The sequence below is a fragment of the Watersipora subatra genome, chromosome 9, assembly GCF_963576615.1.
Source record: "Watersipora subatra chromosome 9, tzWatSuba1.1, whole genome shotgun sequence".
NCBI classification, from domain to species: domain Eukaryota; kingdom Metazoa; phylum Bryozoa; class Gymnolaemata; order Cheilostomatida; family Watersiporidae; genus Watersipora; species Watersipora subatra.
The window spans coordinates 28,620,127-28,641,729 of record NC_088716.1 but is presented as its reverse complement, the minus strand read 5'-3'; the positions used below and the strand labels follow the sequence as shown (position 1 = coordinate 28,641,729).

The following is a 21,603-nucleotide window of genomic DNA, read 5'->3' as shown; positions in this document are numbered from 1 at the left end:
TTTTGGCTTACTGAAAATGGCTATTTTGGTGCTCGTTAGACCAATAAATATTAGAAAATTAAAATCACAAAATTGGAGTAAATAATAGTTTAAGGTAATTGTGATGACAGAAATAATAATGAAGTGTAAGTGAGCAAACTACTAGTTGAGTTTAGATCATTGTATTGTTTGGTGGTAAAAAATATACGTATCGTGAACGGGAAGACTGCGTTAACGCACGATAGCACTGTAAAATTACTCTACCATTTTACGGGAAACCGTTAGTTTGCAAACGACTCGGCCGCAGTCAGCTAGACCATACTAAACTAAGTGCGCACAGAACCCATTCGACTCGCCTGTCGCATTACACCGTACGACACCACTAACAGTAAAAACAGCTGGGAAAGAACTGGAGATAAAAATCCATCGTCGTTACAGATTTTATTGCCAAGTACGGGCATAAGCTAAATTTGCCTATCAGTTTATTACATTATTTTTATCCGAAGATGTTACTTAGTGAAATATTTTTAAGCTTGGCTAGGTGTCTGTTATTTTACGTGAAACATTCTTAAGCTGGGCTAGGTGTCTGTTATTTTACGTGTTTGCCTATACGTACTTGCAAAGTTACGATAAACAGAATATATTGGAAGGGCAGTTTGTTGAGCCTAATAAGTATACTTTGTGAACATTAATAGTTCTGTAAGCATGGTGTCGTAGTAGCACTTGAACGGCTTTCTAATAAAGCTGGAATTTGTTTGATATATTTTTAACAAAATCCGCAATTCAAAATTTCAAACCACTCATGTCAGTCATGCCCGTCACAAAAATAGCCATTGTCATATGAGTAGCCTAACAGCTGCAGCAGGTGCAGCCAAATAGATAAGCCTAAAAACCAGATAAGAGCACACTAATTCAAAAAAGTTTTTCGTATCATAGCAATATGAAAGCCTTTTAACCGTTGGCAACCATTACAATAATATATTATTATAATACTATACTGTATGTTGAGCAAGGATATTTTGAAACAATGTATTTAGATAGTGCCATATTGCATATTTGAATTATCACAAGAAGTGATCAAAAAGTATGTTCTAATTTCTTTTTTTAAATTTCTTGTACATGGAACTTGATTAAACGATTTACCACTTTAGCACAAGTTTGAAACTGAACCACTCATGCATGTAAAATATTGTAGCAAGCTAACTCTCACTTTGTCAAAAGCGAGTAAGCACGATTTGTTGTGTATTTATGCAGATACATCAGGATGTTAATGGATTAATCAGACATGATATAAGCGTTACAAATAACAGCTTTATTCCAGAAGTCACGCAGATAGGAAAAAGAACTGATCTGCAGTAAATACTCAGAACACAGTGAATGTTAATCACGTATTATATGATAATGTTACAACATTCCTTCTTGAGTTTGTTTAAAATGGAAAATATCTTTCCGCAAAAATAAAAGATAATACTATATATCCAACACTATTTTGAGTAATGCTCAACTAGAACAAAACAGTACGAAATTCAAACTATTTCACACCACATGAGTGCTGTGCCACTAAAACTATGCGAGTATTGGTGTAACTAAATTTCTATGTAAGTACTCGAGAATTAATATACGCTGAGCATTATTAATTTATTGTCACAACGCAGACATAATCTTTCAGCTTCTCCGGTCGTCTTCTCTCACTCCCTGAGCCATTTCTTTCTCTAGTCACTCTACCATAGGTTCCAGCACACTCGGTGCCTCCTGTTGCCGCTCTGGCATGCTCGGTGCTTCCTATTGTCGCTCTGGCATGCTTGGTGCTTCCTATTGTCACTTCGGCATGCTTGGTGCCTGCTGTCCTCCCAGCATATTCTTCACTATTTTCTCCTACTGTCCCTCCAATCATCTTCATCGTTACCTACAAAACAATCAGATGGCACAAATCTTTTCACATTAGACACACTATGATCGTAGATATGACCATTGTATGTCATGATTGTAACTTTCGTACCCACTCTATGAGTAACGGTTGCGGGGACAGAGGATTAGGGAGTATCAACTTTATTTCGGTCTGGATTTTTGCACCAAAACCTTGTAACCTACTATAATGTCTGAATATGCAGCATGATGTCTGAATATGCAGCATGATGTCTGCCGTCAGCGTAAAGTTTAGACAGACCTTTGTATTCAGCATCTTTGTCATGAACACTAAGATCGCTATCTACGTTTGAAGAATGAGGCAACTTTGTACGACTTTTTCTCCCAAATAGCACCTCAGCTGGGCTTTCTTCCGTTGCTGGATGTACTGTACTTCTGTACGTCATTAAGTATTTGGAGATTTCTACCTTATAGTCACTGCCTGCATCGTAAGCTATACGGATTCTTTTTTACAAACTAGCATTTTGTCCCTCAACCTCGCCGTTAGCCTGAGGCCACTCTCAAATCTTCAATTTCATTGTGAGCGCAGAAATCAGTAAAAACCTGGGATACAAACTGGGGCCCATTGTCACCTTTAATAGACTTGGGTAAGCCGTGAGTAAAAAACATTTTCTCTAGTTCTCGAATGGTCTTCTCACTAGTGATAGTTTTCATGTATACTACCTCAAAAAGTCCGACTGTATTAGTCAATTATGACCAGAATGTACTCCCCTGATGGTGATGGTAATGAAACCAAAAGGTCAACAGCTTTCGGTCCATGGCTCTACAGGTAATTTGATAATTCTAATAGGTTCAGGAATTGCACTTTTAGAAGTGATTTGACACCCATGGCAACTTCTACACAACTTTTCAGCATCAACGTCAATACCTGGCCAATAGACTTTTGACTTCAAATTCTGTTTAGTTCGGACCCATATGTCCTTAATGAGCCAATTGTAAAACTCTAGACCTAAGCTTTTTGGGTATAATCAATATACTGCCTCTGAGTATTATTTTACTGACTGCTCATAGCTCGTCTTTCATAGCTCTATATATATATATATTTGAACCAGTAAATTTTTTCCAATTTTAAAGGTTTATGCAATTCCCAACTAGCTTTAATTCATCATCTTCGGCAGATGTGCGTTCAATTTCTCTAATAGGGACCGCAGGAGGTGTTGCCAACTGCGCAACACACCTTTACGTATGCCATGTCTTCTAGCTGCGCTTTAGACCGAGTTTGCTGGATTTGCCTCAAAGAGCCTGCTTGATGGATCAGCTAAGTTGTTTTTACTTTTTACATAAACCACTTTGAAGTTGTATGGCTGTAGTCGCAGTACCCATCGCTCATTTCGAGCGCAAGGTTTGGATTTGATTGTTTCCAGCAGCATATGCGTTATGTTTATTACTGTTATGTTGTGGGAATTTTTAGAAGTAATCTAGTCTGAGATTGGTTTTGATGTCAAAATGGACATATATTGAAGTGTATCTTTTATAAGAATACTCTACATCAAACATCATCAGCAGAATAAATCTCTTTGGATTTATTGCACAACAACTACTTGAAAAAATCTCACAATAACACATCTTATAGGCAGTGCTAATGACAGGGCATTTCAGAATTAGTTGGAGGAGTCACCAGAAACAAGTGTCTTTGCATATGTATTTTCCAAAAGAGAAGCGCCAGAAAGCGTAGATGCTAAGAGGCTCCGTCATATGGCAATTTCACCTGGTGGTTCATTACGATTTCACCTTACGTATCTTAGGGTTCTACTCTATGTCGAAAACTGCACGTTCAAGTAATCGCAAGTTCAAGTTTGACAGTATTTTTAATCGTCCGAAGCTCATCTGGTTCGTTCACACTCCCGCAGTTAGCTCAAAGTATGCTAGTAGGGATAAAGAATACAGATAGACAAGTAGTATTATACATGTATATCACCGAATGGATAGTGCACATGCTGATGGAAAAGTCAGAATTGAATCGTCTAGACAGGAAGGTTGCGAGTGTGGCCATGAAAATTGACAGACGGCACAGATGAAATGCTACTTAGCTCATTTAGACTGCCAGGTTATGACAGCTTAAAAACTCATAGTTATACTTTTTTGGAACAGATGGTCATCATTTGGAAAAAAGGTGAGGTAGATATTGCCTGCGAGAGCTAGCAGGCATCTTTGATGAGGAATCACTCTTTATCAATTACAGAATTATGGCAATGAAATTCCTTTTGCAGAGGTTTTGCGCTATCTTCATTAGTGTGTCTTCCGCCAGCCACAATGACTAATTCCTGAGGAGGCAAAGACACAATATTACAGTCATCTTAGGGATACTATCAGATGAGGACCAGTCAATGATATATTAATACCAATTGGTGATTTTAATGCTTGAGCATGCTCAGACACTGGGAAGTAAAAATGTGTACTTGGCAGACACAGGGTAAATAATTGCAAATCCAATGCTCTGTGCTGAATACAACTGTTTTAAACACTGGAAGGCTTTCATGATCTAAACACTGACACTTCTACTGGACTATGTCATTTAAAACATATGTAAAGGAGGTGGTAGATATTGGATAATGAGAGTAGAATTATGAACCAACATACCATGAGATGTGAAGGTACAAACTGATGATCAAACAGATCCAATTCTGAGCAAAGGTGGAGTGAAAGCAGGTAAAGAGAAATGAATTGGAAGAAGAGATAGTTGTTAATCTGTAGGATTGGGGCTGAGCAAGTTTATTTTGGATCTCAGTGGAAGTATTTAAAGAAAACAGTGTATTTGATTGCTAGTAACATGCTTGGAAGCAGGATAAAAAACATCAGGATTGTTTTAATGTACATGAGTGGTGCCTATCACAGCTAATTGTGGAAAGAAATGAAACAAGGCAGACTTTCAAGCGCAAGTCCAGATAAAATAGGAGGGTGTACTTGAATACCTAGCGTAAACTTCAGAACTCCTTCACAGAGATTGTCTTCACAAACATCTTCTATAGAGTAAAAATCCTCTACTACCCGATAGTGAAGAAAAGCTAGGGAGCTTCAAACTGCTGCAGACAGAAGTGACGTGAAATCATTCTAGACTCTACTGAGGGAATTCGTAAGCCAAAACCTGGCAGACTTGTACAATTTCTCGTTGATGTAACTACAGTTCGGCAAAAAACATACAGAATCTCGCAGGGATGTTTGAACAACTTGAATGCACAATTGAATATACCGGGACATCTAGATAGAATATTTTGAAATGTCGTTGCAGAGGCCAGTCCTTTCATGCTGAATGACCTACCTGGTATTAATGGGCTGTGTTGGCTATTGATTCGATGCAAGTTGTGAGAGTCTCTAGCAGGCATAGTATACCATTAGAAGTATGAAAGTATATTGAGGCCAGAAGTTGACGTATTGGTTGTACAAGGTAAAACAGCATGTTTTGTATGCTCAGACAGTACCTAATAATTGAATGAGTGCCTGCATCATCCATGTGCTGAAATAGTTACAAAAACAAAAATTAGTCCAAAGAAATGTGCATGGTACCTATGCGAAACAAAGTGATATGCAAACACAAGCATAATTTTTGCCTTGGATAATATATGAATAAATTTTTATTATGACTGAAGTAATATAAAATATGTTGCTTATTATTTTTTATAGATATTTTGAGTGTTTTGTTATTTTAGAGTGAATTTGTTTTTATTGTACATCAGACTAAGTTCTTTCGGTGTGCTTCGGATTTTACTTTTAAATGTACTCGTTGATTATCAGCTAGCCGTGCACTTCAGTCTTTAAACAAGTAGAACATTCTGGAATATCGGGTTCTATAAGCCTATTAAATTAGTCATAGTAAGCAATATATATACAGTCAAACATGGATAACTCGAACTTCACGGGACCGAGCAAAAGTGTTCGAATTATCAGAGCGTTCAAGTTATCAGAGCACTGTCACAAGTCCATGTATTTACTTATTTATTAGTAGATACATGTACATATGCAAACTATAATATAAATCAAAAGCACAAATGGCTTGTTTCGAATTAAATGCTTCTAATGTAAAGTTTAAAACGTTTTTATCAAAAAGTATAGAGATTTTTCTATCACTTGAGATTGGTTCATTGTTTGAGGTGATGTTATTGCCAGGACGTTTTTTAGATTGACATTGGCAAAACTTGATCGTTGTTGAAATGCTCAAAAGAAAAGACATTTTTTTCTTTTGGTGGTTTACCCACGATCAATTTTGCCGTTTTTTCTTGAAGTTTATGCAAAGATTACCTTACTTTACCTGGGATTCGTTAAGAGCAACACTCCGAGGCAGTTCAATGAGAAGTTTTACGAGGTTTTACGTACATTTTATATCACTCACGCTTTTTTAATAGATACTTATTGAATGTACACACGTATATTCTGTGTTTAGGTCAAACGATGAATAGTGTTTTGTAGCTAAGACAACGCATACGTTTAATTACAACAATTTTTAAGACGTTTTAAACATTCAATATTCCAACGTTGATTCAACATAGAATCAACGTCGGAAAACTATTCATCACGGGCTAGCTGGGTTACGCCACGCACTCAAGGATTTTCGCCACGCACATACAAAACAACATGCGATTTTTGTTTTGTATGTGCGTGGCGAAAATCCTTGCACGCGTGACCCGGCTAGCCCGTGCTATTCTTCGTATAGCAGTATAAATCAAATTTCACCAAACCTTTAGAAAAGTCGTTGACAAAAATATTTTGCCGATGGTGGTAATAACGACGATCATGAGTTACGAAAAGATGAGGTTTAGCTCTATGGCTTTGAATAAAGTGATTTTCTAAAGCGATAACAACCGTTTCGGAAGCCGTTGGGCAAAAAAACAGTTCGAATTAACAGTGTTGAGTTCGAGTTATATATAGCAATTTATCATTACGTGGGAACGGACCAAAGAAACCGTTCGAATTAACCATGTGTTCGAGCTATCCGTGGGCGAGTTATCCATGTTTGACTGTATATATCTTTTATTGTGTCAATCTTATAGGCATACTTTTCTTTCCTGGCCCTGAAGGTTTCTTGTTTGTATCCTTAAAGACCTTTAGTGTATGTGTTTTTATTTTGTTTTTCATCTACATTGGCAACACGAACCATTCATGTAGAGCCTGAAGTGAATATTGCCTCAAGACTGCCAATCCACGATCGTTGCAATCCTTAGTGCTTCCGATTCGTCTGTTGATATGAACGGCTTTTATTGATGAATTATCTGAAGCTTATGGTTGTCCGATAGTATATATTTAAGAATAACGATCAATAATTATAAAGTTTTTATTTTAAGTGCATTTAATGAGCTGCCACTTACCAAATGTTTATGTACCACAACTACGAGGTATCTTTCGATGTTTTGAGTTTGTAATTAACTTTGATTACATTCGATTTAGCCCCAAATCTGTGAGGGCTGTTTTGTAGCTATGCCACCGCCAATTGTTGCTATAATGCGTTTGAGGTGAAATTCAGTTGCCACTCATTTTGGTATTTTTTGTATCGATCCTTAGTCTACGCTTCGGATATAATAGACCGGAATATTATAATAATAATGGAACAAAAGAAAGACTTGGTAATCAGGAGACGCGGATGTTGTTCGTCACTACCCTGTATCAAGTGTTTTGTTATTTGATGGATTAGATTCCTCTATTTTGATTAGTATTTGTGAATGTTATAATAAAAAACAATACTCATGTCTTATCTGAAGACATGAATGGCATGATAGACAATGCTTTAGTTTGATGCATTGTACTCCTGCCAAATGTCATATGGTTTCATTGGGCTTTCATAAAATTATGATGAGATTGAAGTTAATTAACTTGCTATGATATCATTTGTGAGAAAATGTTTATTCTTCGCATTTCAAAACTTTACTTCTTATTATCCTAGATTTAATGTTGGAAATTGTTTAGTTTTGTATTTGTAGCTAAATTTTTAAAGTTGGTAATTTATGTTTACTGTGTTATGGTAAGTTACTTTGTTAATGCGTATAGCTAGCATGACCTTGCGTTGCTCCTTCCTAATTATTATTTTATTAGTAAGGGAGGCAAGGTTAGGGGTTGATGAGCTGTCCATTGAACCATAACTGCCAGCACACAAACTGAATAAGTATTACTTACAAATGATGCAATTGCTAAGTAGCGATACTAGCTACTGGCTGGTAGTATACTGGTGGTCCAGAAATGAAATGCTCAAACAGGTTAGTCTCAATTTTAATGACAACCACATAGTCTCTATCAGGAAATGTAAAGTTGGCAGGTTTTTATTTGTGCACAAGTAACAGGTCATAGTTTTCCTACCTTCAGATTCATTTAGTGCTGTGAGCCCGGTATATTAGATTAAAGGCAACATACTAGTAACTGTTGTAATCACTTGTGAGTCTTATGAACATGTCTACTGTACACCCAATGACACTAGTTATGTAAAGTAAAATAAATTTGCTCTATCAAATCTATATTCTTAGTTGACTACTCTATACTCTGGTACACTGAATGATACAAAATAAATGAAATAGTTTGAATTGTATTGAACAAAAATGATTCATTTACCATTCTTTTGTCGTTACCCATTCAGGTTCAAGACATTATAGTTTCCATTCAAGTGTTCAGTCATTTGTCGCGCAGTCACAACTATACCAAGCTTTGCTGGTCTCTTACAGAAAAGGTTTCAGCAGCGAACAACTTTACGAACAAATTAAAGTTGTCTGACACTACTTATGAAAACAATTTTATGTCACGAAGTTTGCTTTTGTAGATTGGTTCTTGAAGAGCTGATATGACAAGATAGGTCAGCAAAAGCTGGGATGATGGAGAACGTGACTTTTATCAAAGCTATCGTATCATTCATGTGTATGCTCATTCTCGTTGGTGCCGAAGTTAATATATGCAGTACCTACTGCTTGTGTAAAAATACTGTTGTGAGTTGTAAGGATGGATACGTTCTTGACCATGATGCCCTCCACCTCATGCCAAATAATCTTACTTCAATCACGATTGAGAACTTTGTTATAAAACATTTGTCTGGTCAGCGTTTTCAACGTTTCGCATCCTTGAAGCAGCTCGTGATCACAAACTCTCGTCTTAGGAAAATAGATGAGCCTAGTTTTCATCGACTTTCACTATTGGAAGAAATTGATTTGAGTAATAATCATATATCAGAATTGCCCGTGAAGTTATTTTTGTCGCAAAAAAACCTGACAGAATTATTTTTAAGCCACAACCTTTTAGAGACGCTGCCAGAAAAGTTGTTTGAGAGCAACCCCCACCTTCACACTCTAGAAATACGTCACAACTTGTTACGTCTGATTCCTCCCAAAATATTTGAAGGTCTGCCTAATCTGCAGCATTTGGATCTATCTCACAATGAAATTTCTTACATTTTACCACGAACATTCAGCGATATATCGGTGGTAAGATACATAGACCTCAGTAACAACCTTCTCGTTACCCTGCACGAAGATCTGTTTGCATCGAACAACATGAGTGTGGAGACAAGACTCTCTGTAATTGCCAATCCTTTGGACTGTAATTGTGGCCTTGTCTGGTTAAGAGACGCTGTGAAAGGAACGTTTGCTCATCTCGAATTACTCAATGCTACACATGTTGTTTGTGCAAATCCCAGGAAATTTCACGACAGGAAGTTAAGGGATATTCCCTTGGAGCACTTGAACTGCACACCTCCCACGGCCATCGTTGTTGATAAGAGCAAAAATCATATCCATAAAAGCCAGGTTAGAAATTTATAATTGCGTTTAATCGTGTCTCCCGAAACGAACATCGATGTATGCAGTTAGTTATCTAAGCTGTTTCAGTTCGTAAGGGAAGCCAGTGCAGATGAACACTGTATATTGCTGATGGTCCTTTGAGACAATTCAATAGAAATATAAAGATGAGGCATATGGGTATAAACTTTTATGAGAGGTTTGTTACGCAAAACATTTGAAAGCAGGCAGGTTTATTAGTCTGTCTAATAGCTGTAACTTTGTGTCGTTATACTATCAGGTGAAGCTGAATTGTTCCACCACTGGATCACCACACCCATCAATTGTTTGGAAAACGCCTTTGTTCGACTACCTAAGTGACCCACATATGGGAGAGTGGTTGGATGGATCTGTACCTCCAACCTTTGGGGAGAAGAAATATCGGATATATGCTACCGGGGAGGTGGTCCACTTCATTGTTCAGTGAGTCACCATGAGTATAATGAGAGCATATATGATGTCCTGTTGTATTTTACCTACAATTTATGATAAAGCTTACCATATATACATTAGTTAGCTATTGGCTGCAAAACTTTACTAAAAGTTTTCAACAGAGCTTTAAAATGTTACTGAATGTCTAAAGACCTCAGTCTGGCGTCATCTGTAATGTGAAGGTATGGTTGTTTAGGGTTTACACAGTCCGAGTTATTTTAACTGCAGATTTTGTATAATTGTTTGTTTTAACACAGTGGATTCTGTTACGCTTCTTGATAATATATGAGTTTACGATGAGGAAAACTTTAAGATTTATTTTTTGTTTAAAATTTGATTTTTATTGAGTCAGAAATGTCAAATCTTCATGATCTGACATTTTATCATTTCCATATTAAAATCTTTTTTTCCATCTCGCTATACCGACAGCAGAAAATGACATTCCTCTTACAGAAATGTACTCTTAAGACTTGTGTACTACCGATCACATATTCCAGCTCACCACACTTCCACCAATCACATCACACATTTTGTTGGTAATTTCATTTTATTTTTCTAATAAAAATGTATACATATATATATATACATTAAAAACCCACTTTGCGTTTCCTCATTCACAATCTGCTGGTGGCAAATAGCAATTCCTGTGGTCTCTGACCCTTTAGTCAGTCAGTCAATCTGATGTCAACTGTTATAAATAGTCTTGGGTATTTCCAATAACATTCTTACACAGGTGATTTAGACTCAGAGCATTCGTGTGTTTGGAGAGGGTGTAGATAATTCCTTGCAGTGGTTTTTAAGGGATTACTGGTCATGCTGTGCTTTTCAAGGTCATCTCCTGGATATTCCATTCTCACTGTGAACAGTCTTCATCTGGTCTCTTCCGGAACGTTCCAATGTCTAGCTATGAACCCAGGAGGGAACGTATCAGCAGAGTTCAACATAGATATGGTCTCCTCCATTGAGCCCTTTTTCATCCCATCACTTATGTTTGGAGGCTGTGCAGTGCTTATCACTATATGCATCGGTATGTTTTCAGTCCGCTTGCAAGGTTTTCATATTAATTCGCAAATGCTTAACTTTATTTGGGTATCAGCATTGCTCGTGAGGCCAAGATATTGTCAACCTGCTTATTCGTTGATAAGCCACATTCTCATTTCGACTTTGTTTCAGTATATTTCCAAACCAAAAGCAGTGGAATACTTTTTAGTTTGAATTCATTTATGGATTTTTACTCATTTCTGGTAAATAGTGCAAGAAAATGTCACATGCTACTAACAAGGATTACTGTTGTTGGTGGAAAACAGCTTCCTGTTGATAAAACTTCACATAACTAAATATTGACGGCATAATTTGCAGATTTTATGAAAAAGTATCAGTATATTTTGTCATTTGCGATTGTTTTCAATGTTTGAGATGATCGGACTGCCAGAATGTTTTAAGATTTAAATCGGCAAAGTTTCATCGCAGTCAAAACTCTCCGATTATAAAGCCTATAGTTGCAAAGGGACTGACAGAATAGAGACGCGTAACGCTGCAACTTCAGCGCAAAAGACGATAGCAATAATGAGAGAGACAGGCAGCCCAGTAACTAGTGACATCATTTCTAATATTTTCTTTGGTTGTTTTTAACCGTGATCAAGTTTTGTCAATTTTTGTCTTGAAACATTTTGGCAGTCAGATCACCCCAAACATCAAAAACAATCACAAATGATAGAAAAATATCTTTTCTAGAAAAATATATTTTGATACTTTTCTAAAATTTTGTGTAGATCCATCTTTAAAGTTTAACTAACAGCAAACGTAGAGCTGACAGGTGGATTTTAAAGGATCCATGTTCTCGTCTTGTATGAGTATGAGCCAGTCAATCAGCCAATTTGCATAAACATTTAAAAGGAGTTGAATGGTTTACCATAACTATAGCAACTTATAGCTATGGTTTACCATAACTATGACAACCTATAGCTATGGTTTACCATAACTATAGCAACCTATAGCTATGGTTTACTATAACAATAGCAACCTTTAGCTATGGTTTATCATAACTATAGCAACCTATAGCTATGGTTTACCATAACCATAGCAACTTATAGCTATGGTTTACCATAACTATAGCAACTTATAGCTAAGGTTTACCATAACTGTAGCAACTTATAGCTATGGTTTACCATAACTATAGCAACTTATAGCTATGGTTTACTATAACTATAACAACCTATAGCTATGGTTTACCATAACCATAGCAACCTATAGCTATGGTTTACCATAACTATAGCAACCTATAGCTATGGTTCACCATAACTATAGCAACCTTTAGCTATGGTTTACCATAACTATAGCAACCTATAGCTATGGTTTACCATAACTATAGCAACCTATAGCTATGGTTCACCATAATTATTGCAACCTATAGCTATGGTTTACCATAGCTATAGCAACATATAGCTATAGTTTACTAGTCAGTTTCAGTTATTCCTTGTTGCAGTATTCTTGGGTGCTGATGTGTCTCACCTTGTAGGTGTGGTTGGTTGCACTACTACTGCCTGCATTGATAAATGTAGCTGCTGCAAATCTATGAACATCACATATTATGACGGCAGCTGGATGAACTGCGGCAGCAAGGAATCTGTTAACAACAACAACGCTGACAAGTCAGCAGAGGATGACTGTTCAGTAGTTGATGATGAAGTCAGCAGCTCTGACGATGAATTCCAAGAGGTAGAATCTACCTTTCTTCTTGGTTTGCTTTTGATTTAAACATACCAGGCGGTAATTATGTTTCCTTTGGAAATTGATTGGCTGTTGCTCTCCATGGACTAGAGCATCGGATACATCGAAGAGAGGAAAGAACTTTGATGAATTTTTCAAGCAGTTGTTTTTATTTAGTTGCTACTTGTAGTAATGGAACGAAGATGATGTGACACACCCTCTCACAACCCTGTCAAACTTACGATAGTTGAGATATTACTGCTAGGGTTAAATTGTTTGAATCTGTGTATTTTATTTATACACATTCAGTGCAGTTTTAACAAAATATAGGTGAGTTTTGAGAGCTGAAGAAAGTAATCAGTGAAAATCTTTGCCACCAGCAAATCGTAAATGCCAATCTGAAGATATTTTATAGTCATATTTGATGTCATTTTAAGCTTTATGATGCGGTCCAGGAATATCTCGCTTCTGGTCTCGAAGACTCGCTTCTGTCTCAATTCATCTGGTTTAAAATCGTGTTTGAGCTTTTTGGTGACGCATCTGTCATGCAATTTTCTAAGATGTTTTTGGAAATTTGTTTTCACATTCGCGAACTTTTGTTAGCCATTAGAGCATGAACAAATTTTAACACGATTGAAAGACTGAAAAGGTCTACTTGCTGGCAGACTGCGTACCTACCAGTATATAGCTATGCATTTGTTACGTGCCTTTGATTAATTTTGAAGGTTTGTTTAAGATTTTCTTGTTTATTTTTACTGCTGAACCTAAATGCTGCCATGATTCTCTCTACATACCAATGTTCCAGTAACAAACTACCCAGTAACTGTTGTGAACTAAACAGTGTGAGTGAGGCGAAGAGAGCTTCAACTGAATAAAAGTGGAGAGCATCTGGTGTTTTAAATAGTTTTATATAATGTATTCGTGTTAATGCTGTATGTTATTACTTGAAGATGCGAGGTTTTGTTAATTGTTAAAATTGTTAATTTGATATTTATTTATTTAAATTTTTTTTTAATTTTAAAATGTCACAGATAAAATTTTTAGTAAAGAAAATGCAAAACTTGAAAGCATAGCGTAAGTTTCATTAATTCTCTTGACAACAATAAAATCTCAAAATATCGTGAGGAAATAACTCCAAAATCATATATGAAATGTTACACCAATGAAATACTGATTTTTCTGTGTGCGAGTTATTTTGATCTACTCCCATCTAGTCTAAAGCTTCCAATGTTTTGTTGATAGAATTCTGTGTTATTTGGGACATCTAGATGCAATAAAAGATCATTTATTTTATCGCTACTATAATTTCACATTTTCTATAAGCAAATTTGTGTTATGGCTGAATACTATTGTTTCTCATAGGATGACGAGCTGCTAGGTGCGGCTGCTGGAGTGGCGGAGGCGTGTCCCATCGAGATTACTGAAAACACTCCGCTCACGGCTGAAGTCTGGGACGCTTACTTCCGAGAGTATCCGGATGACTTTATAGTTGAAAGCTTTGACACAACTTCTAAAAAGTCGGGTTCCCCCACTCTTGGTGTGAGGTGCTCCACTCACCCTCTGCATGGTATGCTCACTGTCTCAGCTCTCTAAAAGGAGGCCGTTTGGTTTGGATAAGATATATTGACAGTGTGCTAAAAAGAATTTACTAGATGAATATTCACATCATAAAATGCCCTATCAATATGTAGTGCGATGATAACATAAAGACATATATAGCTAATACACTGTCCAATTCATCTTTTCAGTTTCACCTGCTCTGGCTTGTCATGCGCGCTGAGTAAACTATAGCAACCTCTTGCATGTTTTACAACTTAAATTGAAGGCTCTGTGAAGTCCGTCGCAACATGACACTGTTTTGCCAACTCTACTGTTCTCAGTGTAAAAATCTGGAGTATATTCTTGGTCAAAGTAGCTCAGCGGCTTTTACATGGCTCCACGACTCATGACACCATCAAAGTAAAATATAGTATGGAATATTCCTTTACAAAGCGTACTATAATATTGGCCTTACAAAATATGATATAATGTCGAAAACTGCTTTACATAGTGTTATATGGTGTAGAAAACTGCTTTCTAATGTATAATATGGAATATTGATTTACAAACCTAACTTTTATGTAGAATTAAAATTAGAAAGTCATTCACCAGTTCATTATTTGTTTTTCAACATGCATCTGTTGTCAGCTTTGAGTAATAGACAAAACATCGATGTGTTAGTTGGCTTGACACCTGACATTTCATTTACACTTGGATTATATTTGGAATATCTCATTTATTACTGCCTCTGACCTTTAGGTAAGACGCTGGAGACACTCGAAGGTGTGAGGGTGAGACTGAAGTTGAGAGGAGAACAGCTAGAGGTGATGAAGGAACGTCTGCGTATACAGATGGGCAAGCACAGCGCACGAGTAAGTCTCAGCCCTTGTCACCTTGTTCATTCAGAGTGTTTAGGATTACAGTAGTTATGTCCTATTTGCAAACTCCGTCTGTCTGCTTTTTCCCATCGTTGTACTTCCTGCTGAATTTAAGCTCTATAAACGTTGATAAGCTACAAAAGGTTTTTCTCTGTATGTTTTTGTATATAGTACTTTAGCTCGTTTACAGCTTTACCATGTACAATGACTTTTTAATTGATGGAATCTTAGGATTAGGTGCAATCAAATATACAATATGCAAAATTGTAAAGGTAAATAGTATATTTGCATTTACAATATCATGTAAATATTATTAACCCTTTGGCTGGGAAAACTACCAAAATGTCGTTTACCGGTTGCGTGGGGAAACGACATTTATGTCCCTTTCGGTAGACGTTTATAAAGCTGTAGCCTAGTAACGTTAAACAAAGGATATGAACACTAGTAAGTTTTAAATATCATCAACAAGATATCGGTCGATGATTTACAATATGAACGATTATCTTAGAGGCGTTGCTTTGTGCTAAAAGCTAAACAAATCACGCAGCCTTGGAAAAGAATAAAAGTTGGAAAAACCACTCAACATCGGCTCGACTTTCAAAACAGTATAATAAAAGATTATTTGATCCTGCGATTGTTAGTGATTTTTTGTCTGATCAGAATAAAAATAATTCAAATGATAGAAGTGATGTTAACTTTTTGGACTTTTAATATACTTGGAATATACAGAGAAAACGATCGTTATGGTGGCTCGCACGGCTACGTTATAGCGTTTGACTCTACCGAAAAAAAATGCTCCAAGCATTTCATACAGGGGCAATTGCACATGGTTGTATTTTTTTAGTAGTAAATATATAAATGAATGTTTCTGTACAAAAATTTTTTGTTCATATGAATAAATTTAAGATTTGAGCTATATACGTTCATAAAATATCGATTTTATTGAATTTTCAAAAATAAATTACACGAGTTTCGGATGTTTTTGAAGGGCTTATACCCGGTCAAAGAGTTAATAAAACTAAAATTTTTATTATGTAGTAAATTAGCTGATTTACAGATTATTTTTGTTTGGAATAGGCCATTCAGTTACAGCCTAGACTGGTTCTGGTTTTTAAGTAAAAATCGTAACCCTTCAGACAATAATAACATCACCACTAGTTGACGTAGAGGGCATACTTAAACCACTAATAGTTTTGTCAGGATTTCAAAGTTTTGCAACAGTTTCATACCATCTACTCTAGATCACCTTATAAACCTTATTAGGTCTAAGGACAAGTTCAAACTAGTCTAAATTGAATCTAGAATTATGTTGGAAGCTCCAAAAACTGTTTTGTTTTTTCTTTAGATGAGAGACACGATGGAGAAAAGGAAAGAACGAATGAACAAAAAGATGCAGACTATAAAAGACACCACTAGCCAATCACTGCAGACCATCAGGGAAACTGGACGTAATTATTCTCACAAACTACATATGGGTGTCCGAACAGCCATGGAAAATGTTGGTATGTATTGCTTCTATATTAAATTGGTTGATCTGTAGATGAGACGCTGTATAGTTATGTACATGTGTGATGAGATTGAGATCAGCCGTGGCCTATTGGTCTAGAATGCCTGATGTGCAAGGAACAGGTTGCGATTTAATTTCCAAACAAGGGCCACTGGTGGTGACAGGCATGAGATCCAACCTTAAATTGATGTTTTCTATTGGGCATGTCTCCAGTCATCGATGTTTCCTTACCACCGGACTCAGGCATGTTCATCCAAGATCACAGAGACATTGTTTGCAGCCTCTGCAGACATGATATCCGATCTTCAAGAGATCGCTTCATACATATGATTGTAGATTTTATAGACCTAGCTAGATTTTAAATGAGAATGTCTTATGGTTTTTATTATAAACTGAATGATAGATGTGTTCATCTGATGGATTGACAAATAAAATTGTTCTGTTTACCCGATATTCTATAGAGGATGTACAGATTAAATAGTATATCTTACACTTACCATACATCAACATACATCTAACATTTATACTCCATCGCATAGCCATTATACGGAGGTAATCTACATGATACAACCTATATCCTCTTTTGTTTGTGTGACAGGTGCCCAGGTTCTTAGTCTAAAGGAATTCTGTGGAACAGGAGACCTCGGCCAAACAATGTCCATCGCAACAATAACCACAGATATTGATACGAATGAGATTAGCGAAGTCTCACGCAATGTCACTATGGTTTAGGATTGATAAGTCTGTCTAGAGGTCTTTGGTTCTTTACTGATTCAGCTGCTGATCATAAAAGACTGTAACAGGCAGTATTAATATTTACACAGTTTTAATTCTGGCATCTTCTGCATCGAATGTAATTTGGTATTATTAATTGTGTTCTCTTGTTAAGTCCTTGTGTATTCTCGCTCTTCAAAAGCAGCGCTATTTAGATTGTGGAATGCCCGCAGAGCAATATTTGTATTGTCCCATGAGAATAAAGGCTTTATTTTAATTTTCTAATGATTCAAATGCAATATATGGGTTGTCCTATGGGTCAAGGTCAACATTTGCAGTGCCCAATGAGTTTGTGATCAGTGAACATGTGAACAATGATGGCTGACCGTGCCTTCCTGTATGCCAGATTTACCCTCACTATTTTCCTTGTACTGTGCTTGTGAGAATTTCCATTGTTTATTTTTGTAAGAATTATTTCTTTCATTTATAGCATGTGACCAAAGGCTAAGTTGTGAGATATTTTATTCATATTTATTCTGTATTTTCTTGTTCATGAATATGCAATGCATTTAGTTTATGTAGAGAATTATTTGCAGCAACTATAGCAGGCTACTACTTGTATCACTTATCTGAAACAATATATACATCTGTTGCAATATAATAAGTAAGTTCAATGCACTCGATATATTATCTGGACACCTTCGTTGAACATACAACAAACACAAGATGTTGAATGTGAGTGGTTGCGTATTGACGTGTAAGCTTTTTATTGCGAGCTACAAGCCAAGAATTCATGACCAATCCAAAGCTATAAGCATGTCACTATGCATTTTCATCGGTCAAAACTTGAAGTATGTTGTTACAATGCCACAACTATTTGGAGGTAAATATCGGATCAAGTATTTTTGTTGTTGGATAAAATAAAGTATTGGTAAACTTGAGAAAAAAGTAGCATTTTAAGGATTCCTATAAGCAGTAATATATCTAACAGTAATATTCCATGTCACACGACAAGAATGCTCTGTTATAAAAGGAAGTCTATTGAGAGAGAAGTTATCTTCTCATAGTTTCTATATTTGATAGATTGCATCTGGTAGTTGCGTTCGGAGGCTCTCATAAATTGGAGGGATGGTTTGGCATGTGCTGATGCAGTTGGTCTTTTCACAGATTTAGCTGAACTACCCTTTATTTGTGGGAGGCTTAGCTGAGATTTTGCGTCTGGACTTGTTTGACCTCTAGACATCTGAAAGTTCAACATATTGCATAAATAAGATGAAATTATTTCATACAAAAGTAAATTATTTAGACTTTTTTGAACGAAATAACTAATTAAAACATTTGATCATGGCATAAAACGCAGTGCTTTACTTTTTAACTAATCTAATCTGTTTGAGTGTAGCACAAAAATGATTTTGATAACTTGTCTAAAATACTGTCTATTTTGTGCACATAGTGTGCGTGTTCGGGTACTTGTGCATTAAAGTAGCTCAGCTGAACTCAATCTGACAAGCACTGGCTATCACAATTTGGTAGCAGCCAAATTGATCTGACAAAGTATCTTACACCAACCATCATTTGACGGATCTTCATTTGATACTTTTTCTGTCTCGCCATTGCATCAGGAACCGGAGGAAGAGTTATGCCGTTTGAATCCAGGCCAGGCCCTTTGCCTCCCGCCAGATATCTTGCAAATAATAAAGCAAATGTTTTACAAATGATTTTAACTTAGTTTAGGACTGGTGAGGGAGAAACTTTGTCTCACGGTACTGTTAAAATGATGAAATGTGGCTACAATAAGGCAGTTGTATTGCCTATACAGTGACAGGGTTACGTATGGACATTCATATTTAGTGATAAAACTTTCACAGAGTATGTTAACAAAAGATCTTTCGTCTCGATATTTACATCTTGCCTCAGGTTAAAATATTTAGGCTGGTGATTGTTGACTTTTGAGTCCTAACATCTGTAGATATTGCTGCCATATTTTTCGAAGTACTTATATTGTACAAAGCCATAAATTGTTGACCGCATCAGCTGCCTCCAAAAATGTGTATAATTTAGTTGTTTTTTTTTGGCCTAGCTCACTGTGCGAGGAAAATTTGTACTGCAATGTTTAGGAATCGCCAATTAGAATTAAACAATAATAACAATAACTACATATTAAACAATAATAATAACGTATTAAACAATAAATATAAATTTATTTATTGTTTAATATGTTGAATTCTCTCCAACATCTAATATTAGTAAATATACTGGGTGATGGTCATTTTTGTAAAAGTTTCCTCAAAGCATTAAACATCGAAAGATAAACCAACATTTCTTTAAAACAACCAAGACAGATAATCTAGTCTACATTATGTGTGAGCAACCCCTTGAATAGCAAGTATGACGTCTGCTAGCCTACTGTGAGCAGAGGCTATGCGTGTTTCTAAGAGTCAGTGTTATTATAGCAATGGCTCTGTGAGATTGACTGGACATACGCTCTATATAATGCAACATTTCACAGGAGGGAGTTTAGACAGTTGCCCAACCCTGTTTTATATAATGCAGTATTTCACAGGAGGGAGTTTAGACAGTTGCCCACCCCTGCTGTATATAATGCAGTATTTCACAGGAGGGAGTTAAGACAGTTGCCCACCCTTGCTGTATATAATGCAGTACTTTACAGGAGGGAGTTTTGTTGGTTTCAAAACAGGCCCTTGTATGGTATGTATGGTGGCTACTCAGCAATGCAGTTGATCGACTGCCTACAACAATAGCTTCACTTTCTTTCAAAGAAGGTTTGTGGGATTTTTTATATGAAGGGCTGCTTATTAAGGGATGGATCTTGTAGATAAAAACTGATACATCACCTATTCAAAGTTGAAGAAGGTAGACTACTAGCGAAAGCACCCAGCAAATAAAGGGTTAAGTTTAGCACCTGGCTATTTTTACACTGACTGACTTCAAATATGTTTTTAGCTCCTGGTCTACTAAGCAACAGGTAGTTGTGGTTTATTCTCAAACGATAGATAGTGCATCAAACTTCAGCAACTCCTAGCCTAATGAGCAGCAGTAGGAACCTTAATGAACAGGTTTGGATTCAACTCCCCACGAGAATGTTGAGGTTTCCTCGCCAAAGGGCTCAGACATGTCCAGCCAAGATCACAGAGCCATTGTTTGTTCAACACTGGCTCTTAGAAACACACACAGCTTCTACTTGCAGTAAGCTAAACAGACATCATAATCCGTCTTTCAGAGATTGAACACACAAAATGTGCCAAGATTATTCAGCCCATAAGAGTTAGTTGGAAAGTATTAGAAACATATTATGTGCGTCAAAAAGAGGGAAAAAACGAAGAAATCTAATTGTTTTGCTAGTAGATGAAGTATTTGTGACAACTAAAGTGAGTGTTTATGCTGTCATGGTTACCAGAGTATTTGTTACGCTGTAATACCTGAGGGCATTAGGGTGGTTATTGGAGTCGCACCTCCTCACTTTTACTATGAACTCCCTCGCATCAAGTTTATCTTTATGCAGATTCGTCAATTGCCTGTGTAACTCCGCGGAAAGGTTTAACAATTGCTTTTGGAGGTTACACTCTGCAAGCCTGTTGGTCATCCTCAACTGCTTCGTATTGAAAGTCGCCATCTCTCTGGTCTACAACTGTTTATCACAAAGTTAGAAGCTTTAGGATTGTCGTATGAATGGATAACATGAGAATATTACACAACTTTACGGTAGGAATTATCAACCCTATATTCCCTATTCATATATGTATAACATACTACAAAATATCATCTCTATGTTCCCTATTCATATATGTATAACATGATACAGATTATCAACTCTATGTTCCCTATTCATATATGTATAACATACTACAGAATATCAACTCTAAATTCCCTATTCATATATGTATAACATACTACAGAATATCATCTTTATATTCCCTATTCATATATGTATAACAGACTATAGAATATCAACTCTATATTCCCTATTCATATATGTATAACATACTACAGAATATCAACTCTATGTTCCTTATTCATATATGTATAACATACTACAGAGTCTCATCTCTATGTTCCCTATTCATATATGTATAACATACTACAGAATATCAACTCTAAATTCCCTATTCATATATGTATAACATACTACAGAATATAAACTCTAAATTCCCTATTC

The 21,603-nt window shown here is 36.3% G+C and overlaps 2 protein-coding genes across 2 annotated transcripts; one reads left to right on the top strand and one right to left on the bottom strand.

The window, feature by feature from the left end:
- Positions 1-354: 354 nt before the first annotated feature.
- Positions 355-18,090, top strand: LOC137403708 (leucine-rich repeat and fibronectin type-III domain-containing protein 4-like). Its single transcript, XM_068089720.1, has 9 exons — positions 355-430; positions 8,642-9,617; positions 9,889-10,070; positions 10,910-11,106; positions 12,598-12,797; positions 14,151-14,355; positions 15,087-15,199; positions 16,551-16,707; positions 17,311-18,090. The coding sequence occupies exons 2-9, from the start codon at positions 8,691-8,693 to the stop codon at positions 17,442-17,444; spliced, it is 2,115 nt and encodes a 704-aa protein (XP_067945821.1). The 5' UTR covers positions 355-430; positions 8,642-8,690; the 3' UTR covers positions 17,445-18,090.
- A 335-nt stretch (positions 18,091-18,425) lies between these two features.
- LOC137405422 (uncharacterized) lies at positions 18,426-21,030 on the bottom strand. Its single transcript, XM_068091676.1, has 3 exons — positions 20,867-21,030; positions 18,996-19,110; positions 18,426-18,669 (listed from the first exon to the last, which is right to left on the bottom strand). Exons 1-3 carry the CDS (start codon positions 21,028-21,030, stop codon positions 18,451-18,453), a joined length of 498 nt encoding a protein of 165 aa, XP_067947777.1. The 3' UTR covers positions 18,426-18,450.
- Between the last annotated feature and the right edge of the window lie 573 nt (positions 21,031-21,603).